The 20,761-nt window shown below is 44.2% G+C and overlaps 1 protein-coding gene across 1 annotated transcript in view; it reads left to right on the top strand.

Annotated features, from left to right (window-relative positions):
• Positions 1-20,761, top strand: part of SLC14A2 (solute carrier family 14 member 2) — a 55,382-nt gene that overhangs the window by 14,219 nt on the left and 20,402 nt on the right. The window contains exons 5-9 of the mRNA XM_003406733.4: positions 677-869; positions 6,125-6,272; positions 7,575-7,709; positions 8,290-8,339; positions 8,889-9,063. Coding sequence (XP_003406781.2) covers positions 677-869; positions 6,125-6,272; positions 7,575-7,709; positions 8,290-8,339; positions 8,889-9,063 — 701 coding nt within the window. The remainder of the gene's footprint in view (positions 1-676; positions 870-6,124; positions 6,273-7,574; positions 7,710-8,289; positions 8,340-8,888; positions 9,064-20,761) is intronic.

Genomic DNA, 20,761 nt, shown 5'->3' with positions numbered 1-20,761 from the left:
GATTCATGGTCATTAATTAAGAACAAGCCCATCAACATAATTATGTGATTTCTTGTTTTGTCCAGCAACTCACTAAAGGTGGGAGACATGGGGTGTAAGGCTAGAGTGGCTGGTCCCTTCCGGAGGAAACCAGAGCTAAAGGAAATTAACTACCTAAGGTTGTTTGCTCAGCCTAAAGTGTAGGAGTTAGGGTTCGCACCCAGCTCTGTTTCCAAAATCCAAACTGAAGGTTTCATTTTCACCTGGCAGTTTCTAGAGTGTCTCAATGTATCTGTGCTGAATCCAGGCCTTTGCTTACCTAAGTACATAGAAGACTCCTCCCAGAAGGTCAGACTTCTAAAATGGTGTCACAGACCAGGCCTAGCACCAATAAGAAAAGATTATATTTTGTTTAGTTTTTATGGTTTAAGAAACAGGAATTTTTTTTTTTTCTATTCGAAACAGGTCACAATACTTTTAAAATTTGTTTCTCAAAGAAGTAAGCTTCAGATGACTGAAACAATTGCTTACATTGAGCATATTATTCCCAACCCCAGACCAAAGGACCACTAGAGTCTCAAAGGAGCCAGGAATCCTTGTGCTAAGGAGAGGGTACAATGGATGGTACACTGGCCAGAGATGATGAGATAGTGGAAACCTAAAGATATGATTAACTCTATGTCTCTTCCGTCTTTAGCCCAGTTATTTCCAGTGCCTTGAATTCCATCTTCAGCAAGTGGGACCTCCCTGTCTTCACACTGCCCTTTAACATTGCGGTGACCCTGTACCTGGCAGCCACAGGTCACTACAACCTCTTCTTCCCCACAACACTGGTGAAACCCGTGTCTTCAGTGCCCAACATCACCTGGACAGAGATTGAAATGCCATTGGTAAGTTACCCAGTGGCAGAAGGGTTGGGACCCCTGATCCTGCCACAGACCTGACTAACTTATTCGTGGATTACCCATGCTCACATTTTCTCTAGATGCATCTCCACCCCATGATGGGCTCTAGGCCAGAGGCAGACAGGAAAGGGCTGCTACCACATCCATACATTCATACAACAAACCCTTATTGGACTCCTAATATGTGCTGGGCACTTTTCAGATACTGTGAATACACAGGAAGAAGACAGACAACATCCTTACCCTCATGAAGCTTACACTCTACATGTAGAAACAAATAATAAACAAATGAACAAATAAGTGTCAACTTGACAATTTAGAATGGTGGAAGCTGAGGGGAAAATATTAGATAAGATGGATAGTTTGACAAAGGGACCAGAGACTAAAATAAATGTTTAAAATTAAAATTTTAAAAGGCACTACCAATGGAAGACAGAGGGTGAGTTTTCATGTACTTACTGTATCAGTGCTTCTCAACCAGGGGACTTTGCCCCCCAGGGGACATTAGGCAATGTCCGGAGACATTTTTGATTAATACAAAAGCTGGGGGAGCTAATACTGGAATCCTGTCAGTAGAGGTCAGAGATGCTGCTAAACACCTAACAATGCATAGGACAGCCCCTAAAGCAAGGAATTATCCACCCTAAAATGTCAATAGTGCCAAGTTTGAGAAACCCTCCTTTGTATCCTACTATCACTGCTGACTTGTAGACATCGAAGACAAAGGCAAGTAATAAAAATCTAACATAAGATTAAATATATAGAATTCTACAATTTGCCCTGGTTAACATACATACAGATACCTAGCACCAAAACTATTACAAACTTACTAGGTATCAGGCACTGCCCCAAGCACTTAACATATTAACTCATTTAACCTTCATAATAACCGAGTATTGCAGGTACTATTGTTATTCCATCTTACAGATGAGAAAACTAAGGCACAGAGAGGGTAAGTTGGCAAGGTCAAACTACAGCTAGTACCTGTGCTTAAAATCCAGTTAACCCCGCTGTGGGATCCAAGCTTGAACAAATGCAGTAAGGCAACGCCTGCTGCTTCAAAATGCAGTCCACCCATCATTAGGTTCCTGTAAGTGTTGGCATATTCTTCTTTACATTCCTCTGTGCCTGAGTTATCTAGTGCTGCTATAACAGAAAAGCTACAAGTGGATGGCTTTAACAAATAGAAATTTATTCTTTCACAGCCTAGGAGGCTGGCTAGAAGTCTGAATTGAGGTTGCCAGCTCCAAGGGAAAGCTTTCTCTCTCTGTCAGCTCTGGGGAAAGGTCCTTGTCATCAATTTTCCCCTGATCTAGGAGCTTCTCTGCACAGGGACTCCGGGTCCAAAGAATGTACTGTTGTCTTGGCTCTTGTGTCTTGGTGGTATGAATTTCCACCATCTCTCTTCTCACGTCTCTCTTTTATATCTCAAAAGAGATTGACTCAAGATACAGCCTAATCTTATAGATTGAGTCCTTCCTTATTAACATAACCGCCTCTAATCCTGCCTCATTAACAAAATAGAGGTAGGATTTACAACACATAGGGAAATCACATCTGGTGACAAAATGGTAGACAGTCACACAAAACTGGGAAACATAGCCCAGTCAAGTTGACACACATTTGGGGGGATGCAACTCAATTCATAACACTCTGAAATCTGTCTCTCTTTACTTTCACCCACTGGTTCTAGCTCTGCTTTCTAGAATAATTTAGAATATTGCTTCCACGATAGTCTTTTGGACATTGGAAGACATAACCCACGTCCTCAAATGTTATTTGTGTGATCTGATTTCCAAGACCTCACCATGCAGGCTGTGCCCGTTCACTATGTGGGCTTACCTTGCCGGTGCTCTGCTACTGGGGTGCTCAGATCCAGAGCCACTGCTCAGGTCCTCGGGTGGGCACAGCAAGGTGCAACCTCCAGGGACAGCCACATTCTGCTAAACCTATTTAAAAAAAAAAAAATGTCTCCCTGCCTCTATTGGCAAAAGCTGCTGCAAACAATGCAAGACCTTTTTAAAGTTTTGTCTGGGCTTGGGACTGGGGTAGGATCAGAGGCAGTGTTAGCACCTAAATCCACCTAAAATGGCAAAGTCAGCTCTGCACTTAAAGGGAAAGCCCTGGTGGCGCACTGGTTAAGTGCTCGGCTGCTAACCAAAAGGTCAGCGTTTTGAACCCACCAGCTGCTCTGCTCCATGGGAGGAAGATGTGGCAGCCTGCTCCCATAAAGATTACAGCCTAGGAAACCCTATGGAGCTGTTCTACTCTTTCCTATAGGGTCGCTATGAATTGGAATCAACTCCACTGCACACAACAACCACAGCCCTTTCACATGTAAAACAGCCAGAACAAGAACTTTGAAAGCTCAAACTATGAAAGAATCATCAATGACCTGGCCTCCTGGCAATCAGGCAAGCTGTCTTTGGGTGCACTGGCCTCACTGTCCCTGATCTCTACCCATGAAGCACTGTCCAAGTGACAACAACGGGAATATGTGGCATTACCAGAAAAAAAGGCCCACCGAGCCCCCATCAGGACGGTTAGGCTGCACAGCCCAGCGCTAAGAGGACCAGAGTCATGTGGGTCACAGGGAAGAGATGCCTCTTTGGTTCATCTTCAACATAAGCAGTTAGAAAGTGGTAGAGCCAGGACCCAAGCTCAGATACCCAGAGGCCCAAGTTCATCATCTTAACTCCCCACCATACCACCACTCTGACCACTGGCTTCTTCTCTTCCATACCATTTGGGTCCAAGTTTTGAAGAACCAATGCCGTTTCCCTCTTTCTCCTTAAAACAATGGGGCAATGACTTCCTTTTTGTTTAACCATCTTGTTGTTGATAGATAAGAATTTATCAGTTTGGAGGAGGTCAGTGTTAAGTAAATTTCCACCACACACCTGACTGCCCTTCACACCAGCATGTCATCTGTGACCTCGACAACAGCGTGGAGGGAGGACAAGGGGCCCTGGTTCCACAGTTCACCAGGCTAAAATATGGATCCCAGCTGAGGACACTTCCCTCTAAGCCCAGGCTCCATTCCAAGGCAACTCGTTCCCTCATTCCTCTCATTCTTGACTGTTTGAGCTTAAAACTTGTGTTCCCTGATTGAAGAGTGGAAGTTGGATTCCCCTCAGCATCCAGCATTCCTCAGACATTGGGAAGTTGTAGGTGGTCATGGGATGTTTACTGAGTAGATTTCCAGCCTGTTCCCCACACTTAAGCTGAGTTCTCCAGTCTGTTTTCAGAGCCACCACTCAGGTCCTGGGGTGGACACAGGGATGAATAAGACTGGGCACCATGACAAGTCTGTAGGCTCTGATCCAGACAGTGTTTGGCTATTAAAACGCCACTCATTAGGAGACAAGGGTGGGCAAAGCTTAAAAGCTCCCTGGGACTCCTCAGACACTTATTCCATAAAGAAATCAGACTGATTCCAGAATCAAATCAAGTTGTTAAAAAGTACAAAATTTTATCCAAAGGGAGAAATGCAATCAGCTCCCAGCTTCCACAGTAGATTATCTGTAACTAATGCAAAAAACAAAAACAAAACAGATGCAGTGGAGTTGACCTCTACTCGTGGCAACACCACGTGTGTCAGAGTAGAGCCCGATGCTTCACAGGGTTTTCATGGCTGATTTTTCCGAAGTAGGTCACCAAGACTTTCTTCCAAGGAGCGTCTGGGTGGTCTGAAACTGCAAACCTTTCAGTTAGTAGCCAAGTGCTTAACTGTACGTGCCACCAAGAGACTCCGTTACTAACCCATTAGTCCCCAAATTCTGTTGCACTTGAGGATCACCCAATGCCTGGGTCCTATCCCCCCAGGCCAATTAAATTAGAATGTCTAGGGGGGAACTTGGCATCGGCAGGTTTTTTTTTTTTTTTTTGGAAGTGATCCCAATGTGCAGCAAAGTTTGGGAATCACCAAACTAATCACAGTCACTGCGTATCTAGTAAGCACCTATTATGTACCCAGCCCAAAGGGTCCCTGTCCTCAAAGAGGTCATATGGCTTGGTAATGGAGAAAAGAATTATAGGATTCTAAAGCTGGAAGGATCATCCGCTCGGCCAGCCTTCACATGTTACAGACGGGGACAAGAAAGCCCAGAATGAGGGAGTGACATGCCCATGATCACACAATGAAGCTGGAGCCCTGGAATCACAGACCAGTGCCCTCCCTACCTTGCCATATTCCCCCCTTTCCTGCCCTAAAAGGACTGCCAAAATGTGGATGAGTCAGCCTGGGCAGAGAAAGGCCATCTGACGTTCCTGCCAAACAAGCCAGTTGCTGTTGAGTCAATTCCGAATCATGGCAGAGTAGCACTGTGCTCCATAGGGTTTTCAATGGCTAATTTTGTGGAAGTAGATCACCAGACCTTTCTTCTAAAGCACGTCTGAGTGAACTTGAACCTCCAACCTTTCAGTTAGCAGGCAAAGGCTTTAACCATTTGCCCCACCCAGGGACTCTCACTGCCGAATCAATCATCTCAAATTCCAACACCACCAAGTCATACTCAGGTTCTGGGATATTTGGGCTTCCTGCTGTTCTCTGGATGCCCCACACACTACCTTTTCTTAATGCTAAGGGCTCCTTGAGAGCAGGGGAAATGCCATCTACTTCTCCTGGGAACCCACAGATCCCAGGGTAGCACCGAATACACAGCAGCCACCAAAGAGGATTCATCAATGGTGTCTTGATGGAGAGATGATGAGAGTGGTAAAGAGCCTTAAACTAGGAGTCAAGGTCAGAGGCTCTAGCCAGGTCTTGGCCACCAACAAACTGTGTAACCTTTGGGGAAATCATCCATCAAAATGGCCTACAATATTTCCAAGAACATTTCCTAGAATATCCCCAATATTCCTAGAGTATTTTTAGGCTTGCAGAATGTCTAGAGAAAATCCCTCAGTGCCCTGATACCTCCAGTGGCAGTCTTGGTCCCCTAGACTCTCTGATGCCCTCAGAGCTTCCACTCTCCAAGCAGAAACCTGTGCTCCTCAGAAGTGTTAGTGCCCAGCCCCTGTGTCAGGGGTCTGCCTGCCTTGCCCAAGGGATGCTCAGATGCCTGCTAGGTTGTGGAGTGAGGCACTGTTTGTTCCAGTTCTTGCCTTCCCATGTTCTCTCACACTCTGAAGGGCACAGTCAGCCTCCCGTTCCACCCCATTGCTCCCTTAGGAGTGGCTCAGTCTTGCCTGGCACATCAGCCCACACTTGAGTGACCTGGACCCTGTTGACTTTGCAGCTGTTACAAGCCATCCCCATCGGGGTCGGCCAGGTGTACGGCTGTGACAATCCCTGGACAGGCGGCGTGTTCCTGGTGGCTCTGTTCATCTCCTCACCCCTCATCTGCTTGCATGCGGCCATTGGCTCAATTGTGGGGATGCTAGCAGGTAGGACATGGCCCACACTCTGCAGGGAGGTCCTGGGATGCTTTTCCTGTGATTATTTCTCCTGTGAGCATGGCAAACACTCTGGACTTAAGGTTCTTCACTGGGGTCTTAAGGCACTGTCAGGGGTAGGGGTTTATTTTTCCCTTTCTGAAGTCTCAAAGGGAGCAGATTGCAGTAGCCAGACATGTGGAGGGAGAGACATGTGGGGGCTGAAGACCCAGTCAGCCTGTAAATGGGGCTCCTGGGTGCTGAGGGGCAAGAGGAGAACGGTACCATGGGAGGAGATGGGAAGCAGTAACAGACCAAGCAGGGGTATAAATGACCCAGCATGCTGAAATTTTGAGTAAGCTAAAAGGAAAACATGGCAACCTCAAGTGTGCAGAGTAGAACTGCACTCCGTATGGTTTTCAAGGCTGTAACCTTTCAGAATTAGATGGCCAAGCCTTACTTCCAAGATAATTCTGGGTAGGTTTGAACTGCCAACACTTCAGTTAGGAGTTAGCACTTAAACTATTGCACTACCCAGGGACTCACTTGGGGTCGCCATGAGTTGGAATTGGCTTGACAGCAACTAACAAAAAAAGGGAAATGTTTTCTGAAAAATTAGATTGCCAGTTGACAAATGTAATTTAATACATATACATGTATGTATATACACACATTTATGTATGTATAGGCTAATAGTAGAGTTAGAAATTGGGGTGGAGGGATTTGGGAGTAGGAGTCTGTTGACTTATTCCAATGTTTTTAAATACTTTTTGGAAGCAGCACTTTTAACATTTTTTAATTTGTAAATAATTTCAAACATCAAAAAAAATCACAAAAATATACAAAACACACCCATAAACTCTTGACCAAAATTCACCTATTATTAACATCTCATCCCTTTTATTGTAACACGGCTATATTTATCTATACTTGTCTATATGTGTATATACATAATTTTCTGAACCATTTTTGAAGTGACATCCTCCTTGCTAAAAATGCAGCTGCTCTGGTCAAAGGCATAGAGAAGGGCTGGAGCCCCACCTCCTTGATTTTCCCTACCCCAGAAGTAGACATACCTGAGTGTTAAGCCTTTGGCTTCAGAAAACAGTATGAAAACCACTGCTCCCTTATCAGCGTTGGTTTCCTAAGACTAGATATCATTCGTGGAGGCTCATCTGACATGTAGGGCATGGGCCGTGGAGTGAATGACAGGAGCAGTGTCAGGCCTGCCATCCTGAGACCTGGTGCCAGCCACAGGGTGGCCTTTATGCTGTGACCCAGAACCGTCCAGAAAAACCACATGTTGTCCCACAGCCCTGACGGTGGCCACCCCTTTTGAGACGATCTACATGGGCCTCTTGAGCTACAACTGCGTCCTTTCCTGCATCGCCATTGGAGGCATGTTCTACGCCCTCACCTGGCAGACCCACCTGCTGGCCCTCTTCTGTGGTGGGTATTCAAGAAAGCTGACAGCCAAGCCACTCTGGCTATTCTTCTCTCTTCTTGGTTATGTGAAACCCACGGTGACCACTGATAAGTAGAGAATCAGTGGTAGAAGGACCAGGAGCTTGGGCCCTAACACCAGTGCTGCATTTAACAGGTGGATTAGAAGTTCCTTTTCTATCAAAGGGGGTAAAGGCCATTATTACTTCCATTATATTTACACAGTGTTCTAAAGTTTGCAAGGAAATCACACATGCATTTTCTCGTGTGCTATTGACAGCATCCCTGCTCTCTATAACTCTTCATTCAACAACTATGTGCTGAGAACCACTAAACGCCAGACCCTAGACTAGGCACAAAAGATACAATGGTGACAAAGACACATAAGAAACCTGTCCCCATGAAGCCACGCTCTAGCAGAGGAGAAGTAATTACACAGATAATCAATAAGACTGTCATATGGACGAAGATTGTGGGATATTGTGGGAGAGAGGGTGGGACCACTGCTCTAGGTCTGAGCAAGTGGCTGGGAGGCAGGGGCAGGCTGGGGGAAGCAGAGTCTCTGATGGTCCTTGTTCCTCCACAGCCCTCTTCTGTGCGTACACAGGAGCAGCCCTCTCCAACATAATGTCGGTGGTAAGTGCAGGCTCTCCTGAACCCCTCCCTAAAGTGTCTTCCCTGGCCAGGGCCTCAGAACACTTGGAGACTCTTGGAAGAATCCAAGTGGCTTATAGTAGCTGGTGTCCACACAACGCCTCCGTCAAGTTTTATCCAGGGTTTGTCCAGAAAATGCCTGGCATGTGTGTACACTGCCTCTGGTTGGTGTGTGTGTGTGTGTGTGTGTGTGTGTGTGTGTGTGTGTGTGTGTGTGAAAGAGAGAGTGATGTAACCAGCAGTGGAAAACATGAATGAACAGATGGAGGTACTGGTGTATGGCTGAATGCAGAAGACCATCCCTAGGCTAATATTCAGCTCCATCATTAAAAGATTCTGATTGTGCCCAAAAGTACCAATATCTCAAATTTCCTGACCAGCTACTCTGTCATTATGAGTCCAGAAACACCAATGCCTTCCCTGGCAGAGAGTCCCCATCCTCAACCCTTTCCACACTCTTCTCCACCAGGGCCCCTGGCTCCAGACAGGGGCCTAGGAACATTCCTCAGGCCCCTATGCTTTTATCTTCAGGTTGGCGTGCCACCAGGCACTTGGCCCTTCTGCTTCTCCACCATCATCTTCCTGCTCCTGACGACCAACAACCCTGCCATCTACAAGCTCCCGCTCAGCCAAGTCACTTACCCAGAGGCCAATCGTATCTACTTCCTGACAGTGAAAAGTAGTGAAGAAGAGAAGTCCCCCAGTGGTGACTAGCCAAGGCCCCTTTGCCTGAAGCTGGTGTCTGCTCTCTCTGTCTGTCCCCTGTGGTCTCAACTCTGGTCAATCAATTGCAGCACTTCTTGTCTTGCCTTAAGCCTGTGTGGGCCCAAACAAACTTATAACTCTCTTTCCCAGGAGCTGATTTCCTCTCTCTCTCTCTCTGCCTAAATCTCCATAACTTTCCTTCATAGGACATTAGAGGACGTTAGTAACAGGCTTGCTGGAGTTATAAATAAGGAGTGTGTTTTAAATGCCATTGACTTATAACAAAAACATTATTTAGTCTTTTAGGAAGGTGATTAATTGATGAACTTGGCTTGTTTAACCAGATCATAGATGTTCCCAGGCAAGAGGAGCAGGGAGGTTCATATACTCTCAGGGCTGGAAGGGTGTGTGAGGTTCATGTGGTCCCACCATTCTGTGCTACATGAGTCCCTTTTATAACGGAGGACAGGGACTTCAGTTCCTTGCCAGGCTTCCAGAGGGGGCTCAATTACCCAAAATGGAGGAGAGATCCCCAACATATCCTAACAAAGGTAACCAAACCAGAAACCTTATTGATTCATTGTGGCCTGCTTGCGCTAGAAAAGCCCTTCCCTTCTCCATTAATCCCCATCCAAAGCACTGGGACTGAATGGGAATGGTCCTTTAGCCATGCTTTTTATTGGATTTTCAGGAAAGTGACACTATTTAAATATGAAAAAATCTTTCAGTTCACTTGGACAAGATTGTCCCTTCTCTTCCCACCCACTTCATAATTTGTCATTTACAAGGTACCACTGGTCACAGGTATCTGGGGTTTTTCCCCCCTCATGTTCGCATTTTAGCCCCTGATAGGAATTAAAATTTAACTGTATTACAAACTGCCAAACCCACTCGAAGACAAGTGGATAAAGGCTAAGCTATTCAGAAAAAGGAAAAAACATGTCCAGCAAGTCTGAAAAAACCACAGGGTCCCAGAAATTCTCTATTCCACACTATGACCAATATGATCAGATATTTATGTAGAAAATAGAAAATCAAATTATTTCCTACTTTGTAATAAGAAAGAACTGCCTGACTGAAGTGTTGTTAATCACTGAGTTAGCTTGCCAAGAGAAATCATATATGAGTGATGAAATGTTTTAAAACCATCTTTGTGGGCTAAGAGGAATAAAATTGATGGTATTTCCCAAATGTATCAAGAGGAACTCCTCCTGGAGGCTGAACAAAACTCATTAGGTCTGGCTGGTGAACAGAGATTGCATCCCTTCCATGGGCACGGATAAGGATGGGGCAGAAGTGAAAAATCCCCACCACTCTAAGAAAAGCCTGCACAATGCCGATAACCCTGCCCAGAAGCCAAGGAGAGATGCCCAGATGGCCTCTGAAGTAGGTAGCCCAAAGTGTCTTGGAGTGATCTTATCTCACCCTTACCAGGGCTTCCCATCTCACTGACCCACTGAAGGAGTGGGCATAGGAACCCTGGATGTACAGATTCACACTAATAACATGAAGTTATAGGAGGCAGCCACTCAAGAGAAATAAAACTTTGGGACCCCAGCTACCACTGTTTTCTACACTTTCCCCCAAATTACTGATAGCTCTTGGTTGTACAAATGGTAGTACCTATGTTGAACATAAATTTGAAACCATTCAAGACAGCAGAAATGTATGGGGAGGGGAAGGCTTTAGTGGAGGACATCACACCCACTTCCTTCCTCCTAATGGCCCCTCCCCCAATCTTCGTATCTCCTCTCCCTTTGACCTCACCGTCTCCCCCTTCCCTTTTTATCTCCTCTCCTTCAACACTGATGAGTTTGGCCATGAACCATACCATAAGCAATGATATGGTCTTGTCCTGCTGCATTTTTAAATGGTAGGTCTGGAAAGATCTTTCCATTCTCTTCTACGGTAGTTGACATAGTCAAGTTTGCTACTTCTTCTTGGGTCAGCTTTGAGAGTTTATGTTTACGACAAAACATTTTAAAATGTTTTGCCATAGAGTTACTCATGATGTTTTCATGTAATAATTTTCATCTTTCCTGTATCTGTGGTTGTGTCTCTTTTCTCTTTTCAAATCTTCTTAGTTTTGGTCTGTTTTCTTTAATTAGGTTTGTGAGGGTTCATCCATTTTACTGGCTTTTTCAGAAAGCCGATTCAGATTAATTTGTCCTTTCTACTTGTTTTGGTTTGTTTTCTATTTTATTGATTTCTTCTTCCTGTTTTCTCATGGTTTATTTAAATTTTCTTTTTTCCTAATGTCTTAAAATTGATGTAACATTCCTTCATTTTAGATCTCTCTTTTTTAACAATAAAAGCATTTAAGGCTATTAAATTTTTCCTGAGTACAGGCTGTAGCTGTGTACCATACCCAAAACCAAACCCAACTCATAGCAACCCTATAGGACATAGTAGAATTGCCCCACAGGGTTTCCAAGGAGCAGCTGGTGAATTTGAGCTGCCAAACTTTTGGTTAGCAGCCTGGATTCTTAACCACTGTGCCACCAGGGCTTTTGTGTACCATGGGTTTTGAAATAAAGTATTCTACTTTCGTTGATTTTTTAAATAATTTGTAATTTGAGTTTTGATTTCTTCTTTGAGCCTATGATTATATACGAATGGATTTCTTAATTTCTAGCACTTAGGAATCTTTTGCTATTTTTTAATTTTATATATCTAGTTTTATTGGATTATAAACAGAAGATATGGCCCATAAAATCTCTGCTTTAAAATTTTACAGGTTTTTCTTTGTAACCAAGTACCTGATTGATTTTTGTACATATAAAAATGCAAATTTTTTACTTGAAGGAAATATATATTAAATTCAATTGTTAATTGAATCATTCATTTCCTCTATGTCCTTATTTATTTTTGCCTATGGAATCTTAATTCTGAAAAGGTTTATTAAAAATCATGCTATAAATGTATAGTGTTACTAAGTTCTCTCTAAAAGATTTGCTTTGTATATTTAGCTGCTATGTTTTTTGATACCTATTGATTTATTACTATCATTGAGTCTTCATAAATTTTGCCTTTTACCATTATGAAAGACCCCTCTTTATCCCAGTTAGTGCTTTTAACCTCCCTTCTACTTTATCCAACATCAGTGTTGCCATACCTGCTTTCTTTCTGGTATTATCCCTTTGTTTTTAACCTTTACGTTTTTCTTTTAACTAGATTTCTTAAAAATAACATACAGCTGTATTTTATTTTTTAAGCTAATCTTAGTGTTTCTATGATTTAATAGGATAATTCAGCCTGTTCACACTTAGGATAATAATCAATATGATTATTTTATTTCTTCTAGCTTATTTTTTTACTATTTATTTTTCATATTGCTTTTGATTTTTAATTTTCCTTATTTTGTAAGTTTGATCATGTTACTACCTTTTTTCTTTCTTCCTTCTATTAATATGGGAGTTCTACCATTCTTTTCCATTCTAATAGTAGTTACTGTCCCTTTCCCAACACTCATGATGAAAAACATCTTTCTCTATTATTCTGCCAATATACCCCATTTCTTCAATGCTCCTTCCCTACCTTGAAGAAATAAAGGCTTTCAAACAGACCTTAAAACTCTTTTACTTCTCTCCAGTCATCTCTTATCCTTAGATTTTGTTTCTTAATTTTAACTCTTTGCCCTGCACAAATATGCTATATCGTTTTTCAAGAATCCTTATTTAGCCCCTATATTAACATTCTCAGTAATTCTCTAATTGTCTATTTGGAGTTTACTATTTATATTCAACATGTTACTTTTTATTACTGGTTCTTCTTTTCTTAATCTTCCCCTGTCTTGCAATCTTTGTTTGATTTATTTATTATTTGTTTAGAACTCTTTCTTGAGTACTTTTCTTAAATTATATATGAAAGATTATGATGATATATTCTTTGAATCCTTGCATGTCCACAAACCTTCTTACCTCCTGGCAGGTGAATGAAATTTTGGTTGGGTACAAGGTCCCTGAGTTGCAACCTTTCCTCTCAGTCATCTGTGGGTGTTATTCCTTCTTTATCTGGATTCCAAGTATTACAGAGAAGAAGCCTGATATCAGTATCATTCTTTTTCCTTTGTAAATAACTTGCTCTTTCTTTCCTGATGGTTGTAAGATTTTTCTCTTTATCTTTGGAGTTCTAGAATTTTATCAAGTTACACCTAGGTTTGTGTCTTTTCTCATTAATCCTGCATTTTAATCTGCAAATTCCAAGTCTTTCTTCAGCTCAGCAATTTTTCTTCTAACATTTGTTTGATGATTGCTTTTTTCCTCCATCTCTTCCCTTTTCTTTATCCAGAATACCGATTATTCATGTTAGTCCCCTTGATCTCTGCTCCAAGTTGCTTATCTTTTTCTTTACAATCTTTGCCACTTGTATATTTGCTCTGCTTTGAGATATTCCTTCTGCTTGATCTTCCAGGCCACTGCTTCAGGTCTCAACAGGAGCTATTCTTTTCTTCAATTTACCTGTTGAAGTGTTTAGCTCAAAAATCATGTTTTTTAACTTCAGAACATCTTTGCGATGAGGGATGAAATTGAATCTCCGTATGTGTTTTTATTACTCTTTTGTTGTTGTCTGTCTTCTCTCATTCTAGAAATCAGATAAAACTTCTGGTAGCTTGTGGCCCCCGATTTTTTACCATTCCTCTCATTTATTCACAGATGGGCCACTGTGCTGGTTTCCCAGGGCTACTTTCATGAGCCAGTTCCCTAGAAATTCTGCTTTGTGGCTTGACCTCATTCACTCATTCATCCAGATGACATTGCATGAGGAGCTATTAATATGTTACTCAGGCCCAGGGATTAACAACAAACCAGGAAAGAACCAGATGGGTCCTTGCCTTCAAGGAATTCATTTTATGGACATTTGCCTAGCCAGGTGAGTAGTCTCACCTGAGATGAAAATGAGGTTGGAACCACAGATTGCCTGAGCCCACCTAAGTTCACAGCACCAGTTTTATAGAGTTATCTGGTTGAGTTGGTGTTCTATTCAGGAAAATATCAAGCATAATTTTAAGGGTTCCAAGAAAATTTCTATCCCTCTTGTTGCCTATCTTGCTACCCAAACATTCCCAGCCATCTCTTCCGTTCAAGGCTTTAAACTTGTTAGAATGTAAACAGCCTCGGGACAGTCACACAGTAAGCATGATCAATCATTTGCATCCTAGGTTGAAGGAGCCATTCCTGAGAATGGGTTTGATGAAAGAGGAGGGGAGAGTACACAGAAAAATAGGTAGCACATCTTCAGAGGGGTTTTTTTTGCAAGGAAATGTATGTTGAGATGAGGACAAGGTGGGTGAATGGGGGTCTGGAGCCGTCTTGTCTCATAGGGAATGATGATGAAGCCGGTAGTGTTTATCTTGGAGAAGAGAAGTCCTGGCTGAGACCACAGCTGTTTATAGTATGAGGTACCACATGTGGAAGAAGAGGTAGACTTACTCAGCATACTTCCAAGCATAAAGCAAGGACCACTAGGTAGAAGCAATAAGCAGGCCAACTTTGAATCGGCGAAGGGGAGGCTTTTTAACAATAGAAGTTGCCTGAGAAATGATTGCCCTGTGAGTTCTCTGCTCTGGCAGTAAGTAAGCAGGGACTGAAGACCTGTTGGGGATACTTGTTTTAGGTGGGAAGCTAGACCAGTTGACCCCTGAGGCCTCTTTCTTCCAACTCCAAGCTCCTGTGATTCTATGGCCCTGAGAACCTATAGCGTAATAAGGAGGAGGTATCACTGAGTTGGCAAAAAGCTGAGAGCATGGAGACCATATGTGCCAAAAAAAAGTAGTTGCTGCCTTTAGAGCTTTTCCTAGAGCTTCCAGTTACTCAATTGGTTAATTTATCAGAATGCTGAACATGGTTACTTATGTGGACACAAACCTGGTCAACACTCTTAAGATATGCCCATCAGAAATCCAGTCTCCCAGTCTGTGTTTGTGGTTACGTCAGACCACCAGTGTGCATGATGCTGAGCCTTGTCTTCTCTAATTATAAAGGTTTCTAGGGCCCAGGGACAGCTAGAAGGTAAAACCAGAGAGGAGTGGGGGGCTGGTAGTTGCAGTACCGGCTTGACTTCTACTTAATAAACCATAGTCTCACTTGGCAACTTTAAAGGTATTCACTTTTTATGAGGGATTTTCGACATTCCTGGCAATTCCTGTCTGTAACCATTCAGAGAGGATAGAAGAATCCACAGGGAACTCTACTGCCACTAGTGGAACTAGAAATTCCAAGACCTCAAGAAGTGAGGTGGGGGAGCCAGAAAAGTTCCTTTACCCTCTGTGAATTGATAAATAGGATTTTTCCTTCAGCTGCAGGGGCTGCTAAGACAAAGGAAGCAACTCTCTGGAGACCTCTAGCTCAGTTTGCATTTATTCCACACGGACTCTGGCCCTTTCTACTTGAGGAATCTGACTTTTCTGAGTTTAGCCCCTGGCAGTCAAAGCAGGCCTCCTCCCACTAAACCAGTTGCCTTTCCGATTCATAGTAATCCCATGTGTGTGAACTATGCTCTACAGGGTTTTCAATGACTAAGTGTTCAGATGTAGATCATTTGGCCTTTTTTCTGAGGCATGTCTGGGTGGACTTGAACTGCCAACCTTTCGGTTAGGAGCCTAGGGTTAACCATGTACACCGCCCAGGAACTCCTTCCTCCCTCCACAAGGTTGGAAACATAGAGATGGAGTCTCAAATGTTGTAAAGAAAACATAGTTCTGAAGTGAATTCTGACTGACTGGGCCTTCAAGAGAGGAAAGTTCTGTTGGTATAGACAGACCTCTTGGGATCCCTTGGCATCTGAGCTCCAGCCTTCTCTAGGACCTGTGGGGGATATGATTCCATCTTTGCCTTGTGCTCAGGCTGAGAGTTGATTGCCCCACCTTAAGTCTAGCCTGTTTGACAGACACAACACTTCTAAGCACCATGGTTCCATTTAGCTTATGGAACACATGTGAACTTCCTGGATGGCTTCCTGAAGGATAATTATTTCCTGTCTTTTCAAATAGGTTGCCTGTTGTCATGGGTGGCATCTTCCTGGGGTGGGTAGGTGCTTGGAGGGCTGGATTGAGCCAAGTGACCAGCCAGCATGGGGACCAGGACAAGGTGAACACTCAAGTGTCATCAGGGAATGGCCACCGGCCCTGAACCAACAACTAAAGAAAGGCTGCCATACCTGTGCTGGGAACCAACCTCCCCCAACCCCACCTCTACCTGGAATGTGGGGCCTCTGGGTTCTGCCTACCTCCTTTGTTTGCTTTCCTTCCTTAGAAGGCCCTCCGTGATCAGGACCCCTCTTCAGCAGTTCCAAAACACCTGGCCAGGTGGGACAAGGCCTTTGACGTCAGTGAGAGTATTTGTCTACTCAAGTGTAGCTAATTTCCTCAGGGTACGGTTTTGTTTCTGAACCTGGGTAGGCCCCTCACAATCAGCCACTGTGTGAGTTTGCGTGAGGGGAGAAGGGAGGCGTGGGGGATGAAGCATGACCCAACATACTCACAAAGCCAAACAAAGCATGTTTGGATTGGGCCCCCTCCCCAAACTCCAACCCATCAGACCCCATGATTTCATGGGACCTGGGAGGCCCGCTTCTCTCATATATAGACCTCAGAGTCCTTTCAGGAGGCAGGGGTTAGGTCATGCCCCTTCTTGCTCTGAGGTGGCCCCGTTGTGGTTCCCAGGCCCCCAAGAGTCTGGTCAGCAAGAGTCAGAAGGAGGAGAGGTCTGAAAATTTCCACAGAATCAGGAAGACAGCACCTAGTATCGGGCTGTGCGGAAATTTTCATCGAGAAGCAGATGGCGATACTCAAACAGTGCCTGGCCTGTGAGGGAAATTAGGGGAGCTTATGGAGTTTGGAAGGCAAATTGGCCCCCTGAGGAGACGACACTTAGATAATTGCTTAAAGACAAATACTGGGTCTAGAATTCTAATGAAGGAAGTAATGGGAAGGTAATACCTGAGGGCAGACAGGGACACTAATAGACTAGTCTCTAGCTCTTTCCCTTAAAGAAAACCTGCTGGATCAACCCCAGTGCGGGGCACCGTGGTAGCGGGAACCGGTCATCCCCTGGGAGTTTAGGAAGTAATCATTTGGCTGGAAGACCAGAGAGACCTGCATAAGAGAATTTACCCTCTTCTCCCTCCTCCTCCATGGTACCTTCCTCACCTGGCAGGGGGGCACCAGGCATAAAAGCAAGCAAGGGGGTAGGATGGAGGGCTCCAGGAAGTAAAGGGGTTTGGGTTTAGGGAGAAGTCACAGCTCCTGGAATTGAAGACTGGAAACGCCGCCCCCATCAGAAAGAAACTTCTTTCCGTATCCCGATGGTCTGGATCCTTCCAGACCTGTGCAGAAAATCAAAGGAGGCCAGGTAAGAGACCCCAGGGGAGAGAAGTGAAACAGGGAACAGGACCAGGTAGCAGGACCCTAGTCAGTAGGCCGATCAGACTTTTCAAAGGAAAAGCCAAAGGAAAGGCTCGTCTTGTTCCTTCCTCCTGTTAAGCTTCCTCTGGGAAAGCCAGTCCTGGGGTGGGGAACCTCCCTAAGAGCTCCAATGCAAATTTTGATCCTGGAAGCTTCAAGCTGGAAGGGCTTATAAAATATTAATAGTTCCAACCCCTTATTTTGTAGATGAGAAAACCATAGCTTGTACAGAGATTTGCCCAGGTGATCAAAGATTCCAAGTGTCCTAACTCACAACTCCGAGTTCTTCTTGTTGACCTGCTAATAGAACCAAGCTAAGCTATCACCCCTCAGATCCCTTTTCCACCCCACCTGGCCACTGGATCAGGCTTTGTATTGTTTATGTCATCCTTTCCATAAATCACTCACAGGTCCCACCTTGCATCTCTGGAACTTAATCCTACATCACTCTTGACTTCCGTGCTATGACCCACAGCTCTGGCATGGGTATATTTCTCGAGTAACACCAACACTGAGTTCAGCCTGTGGGATGCAACCTCTGGGTAATGAGGTAGAGCTGAATACCTTCTGCCCAGGGCACAGACTAGGGCGGGAACAGTGAGAGTGCAGAGATAATTTGTAGAAAGTGTGTAGGCATGGACCTCTTTGGGTAAAAGCTGATTTTCAGTAAGTTAGTCTAGATTATTTTTCCCCTTCTGAAAGATGTTATATACAGTTTGGGTTTGCTTTGTTTCCCTCAAATAAACTGCAATGAGCTTCAAAAATTTGATTTGACAGGTGCTTTTTCTACAAAATCTTTTTTATCCCTGATATTTGAACAATTGGCATTTTCTGAGCATTAGAAGGCAGTAGAAGCATGAGCGCTTTGGGATCACCACTCCTCAGAAAAAGAGTTTGGGAACAAGCTGTTCCTTCTTTCTCTGAGTCAGGGGAGGAAAGCATTGCTGGACCCTTGCCTGTTAAAACACAAGATGATGGCAATCCTCGAGGGCAAGGACCGTGCCTCTGAAATGACTCTGAACAACCCCCAGCACGAAGCTACATGCATTGGGACACTTAATAAGGCTTGTTAGAGGAGGAGAGCAGCAGGTTCAACACCAGGTGGGCATGCCAGGAGTTTCTCAGCTGCTAAGGTGCACCACAGGTTATCCAGGATCAAGCTTCCCAACCCATGTGCCATAGCACATGTGCAGCTGTGCTAAGACAGCAACCCTCTGGCCCTCTGAACAGCCAGGGGGGCCTTGGAATGTCCAGAGTCTCTGGGCCCAGGCCTTCGGGCCATACAGCATCAACTGTTTGCTGCACCATGCCGCAAAAGTACTATTATCTATGTGCGCCATCATGTTAGGAGAAAAGTTAGAAAGGACCCAAAAAAGGTGCGGGAGTATTTATTGTGAAAGAAATTTACTCTTGAGCTATAAAGCACCTTCAAGCAGCTTTGGGTATTGTAGCCAAACAGATGAACTATGCAAACAGCTTATTAACCAAAACAAATCACATCAAGCAAGATCTTGGTTTACAATGGATTATTTTCTTCTATCTCATTAACTCAAGGTCTTCCAGCCACTCTTGCAGGGATTTCTGGTTGGGTGATCATAGGTGGCCCACCAGTTTAGCACCATCTTAGATGCTCTTTTATCCATGTAATCCTGGAAATAATCAGCCCTTAAACCAAACCTGTTGCCGTCAAGTCAATTCCAACTCATAGCGACCCTACAGGACAGAGGAGAGCTGCCCCATAGAGTTTCCAACGAGTGCCTCGTGGATTCCAACTGCCAACCTTCTGGTTAGCAGCTGAGCTCTTAACCACTGCGCCACCAGGGCCCTGTAAATCCCTGAACAAAAAACTCTTCTCTGCACAGGGAATCAGGCACTATAATAAAATTTTGAATCAAACTAAGGTTCATTTTGCTTAAAAAGCATTTTTCAGTACTTCCTTAATCTTTAAGAAAAGGAAAAAGTTATCATCCCCAAGGCAAAGCTTCTATTGCAAGAATAACGTATACTTTAGATGAAAGATGTTCTGAATACCTGAAATATGAATGTGACGGTAAAGTTAATAAAGACAGCGCTGAGCAGGAAAAAAAAAAAAAAGTCACTGCAGGTAGGTGTAAAAAGCCGGAAGGGTGGTGAGGATGAGGAACCAACTAGCCTGGAGCAGAAGGCCTGGTGCCACCAGACAGTAGTGTCCCCCCTAAGGAGGTGCCTGAGGGGTGAGCACTTCAAAATTATCTCCCTGAGCAATTTGCAAGCTCATCTTAGCTCATTTTCAGAACAATATGAGAAAGAAATGGCAGGTACTAATTGGCACAAACGGTTAAGCTCTTGGCTACCAACCAAAATGTTGGTGGTTCCCATCCACTCAGAGGCGCCTCGGAAGACAGGCTTGGCGATCTGCTTCCGAAAGGTCGGTCACAGCCTGAAAACTCTACAGAGCACAGTTCTCCTCTGCACACTTGGAGGCATCGTGAGTCGGAGTGACTGGATGGCAACTGTTTTTGTTTTGGGGGGTTTTCTTAATGATCTTTTTTTTTTTTTTCCTGAGATATTTGTCATCATTTTATAGGTTGGGTTTACAAGATCAGCTCTACGGTGTCTGTGTATTTCTTCCTGGAAACCCCTCCTGCAATTGAGGAAACTGGCAAGGGGATGACATGACTTGCAAAACGTCATGCAAAACTAGTGACTCTGGCTCCCAACCAGTTGTTATTGTTTCCATTGTCCCCACCATAGCACTGGTGTATTTTATTTCTAGAACATTTGATATATGTGTCCATGATATTCTAGATATTGTCTTTATCTGTTATAAAATTGTCCTGAGATTCTGTCCCAGAGGCAGGTGCTGAATTGCTATCACCTTAGCTTTAAGTATTTTCACAGCCTCACGTAGTTTGTTACTTTGTTACCAATCTTCTTTGTCGCATCTCTTCCAGCCTTTTGTCCTCAGCTCTTTAATGGGCACATCTGGAAGGGCTGCTGCCCTCCCTGGGTGGTGTGCAGCTGGCCTCCCGGTATCACCCATGGGAGACACGGAACCAACACTACATCCACCCATATTAGGTACCACCTCCCAAAGTTACCCCAGATAAGAGCAAAAACATTTTCAATGGAAGGAAAAGATGCTCTTTGGGGTTTTTTGTGGCTGGGACTGTAGTAACACAGAGTAATCTGTATTACTGTCCTGCTTTCCCAGGCTCTGAGCAGGCAGCAGAACCTGGGTGCTCATGTGAATAGACAAGGAGTAGAAGGTGAGCCACTGGCCTTATGCAGTCAGCTCTAAGCTTTCTGGCGGGGG

The sequence above is a fragment of the Loxodonta africana genome, chromosome 11 (genome assembly GCF_030014295.1).
Source record: "Loxodonta africana isolate mLoxAfr1 chromosome 11, mLoxAfr1.hap2, whole genome shotgun sequence".
NCBI lineage: Eukaryota > Metazoa > Chordata > Mammalia > Proboscidea > Elephantidae > Loxodonta > Loxodonta africana.
Note: the sequence above shows the minus strand (reverse complement) of the source record. Positions and strands in the feature narration are given on the sequence as shown.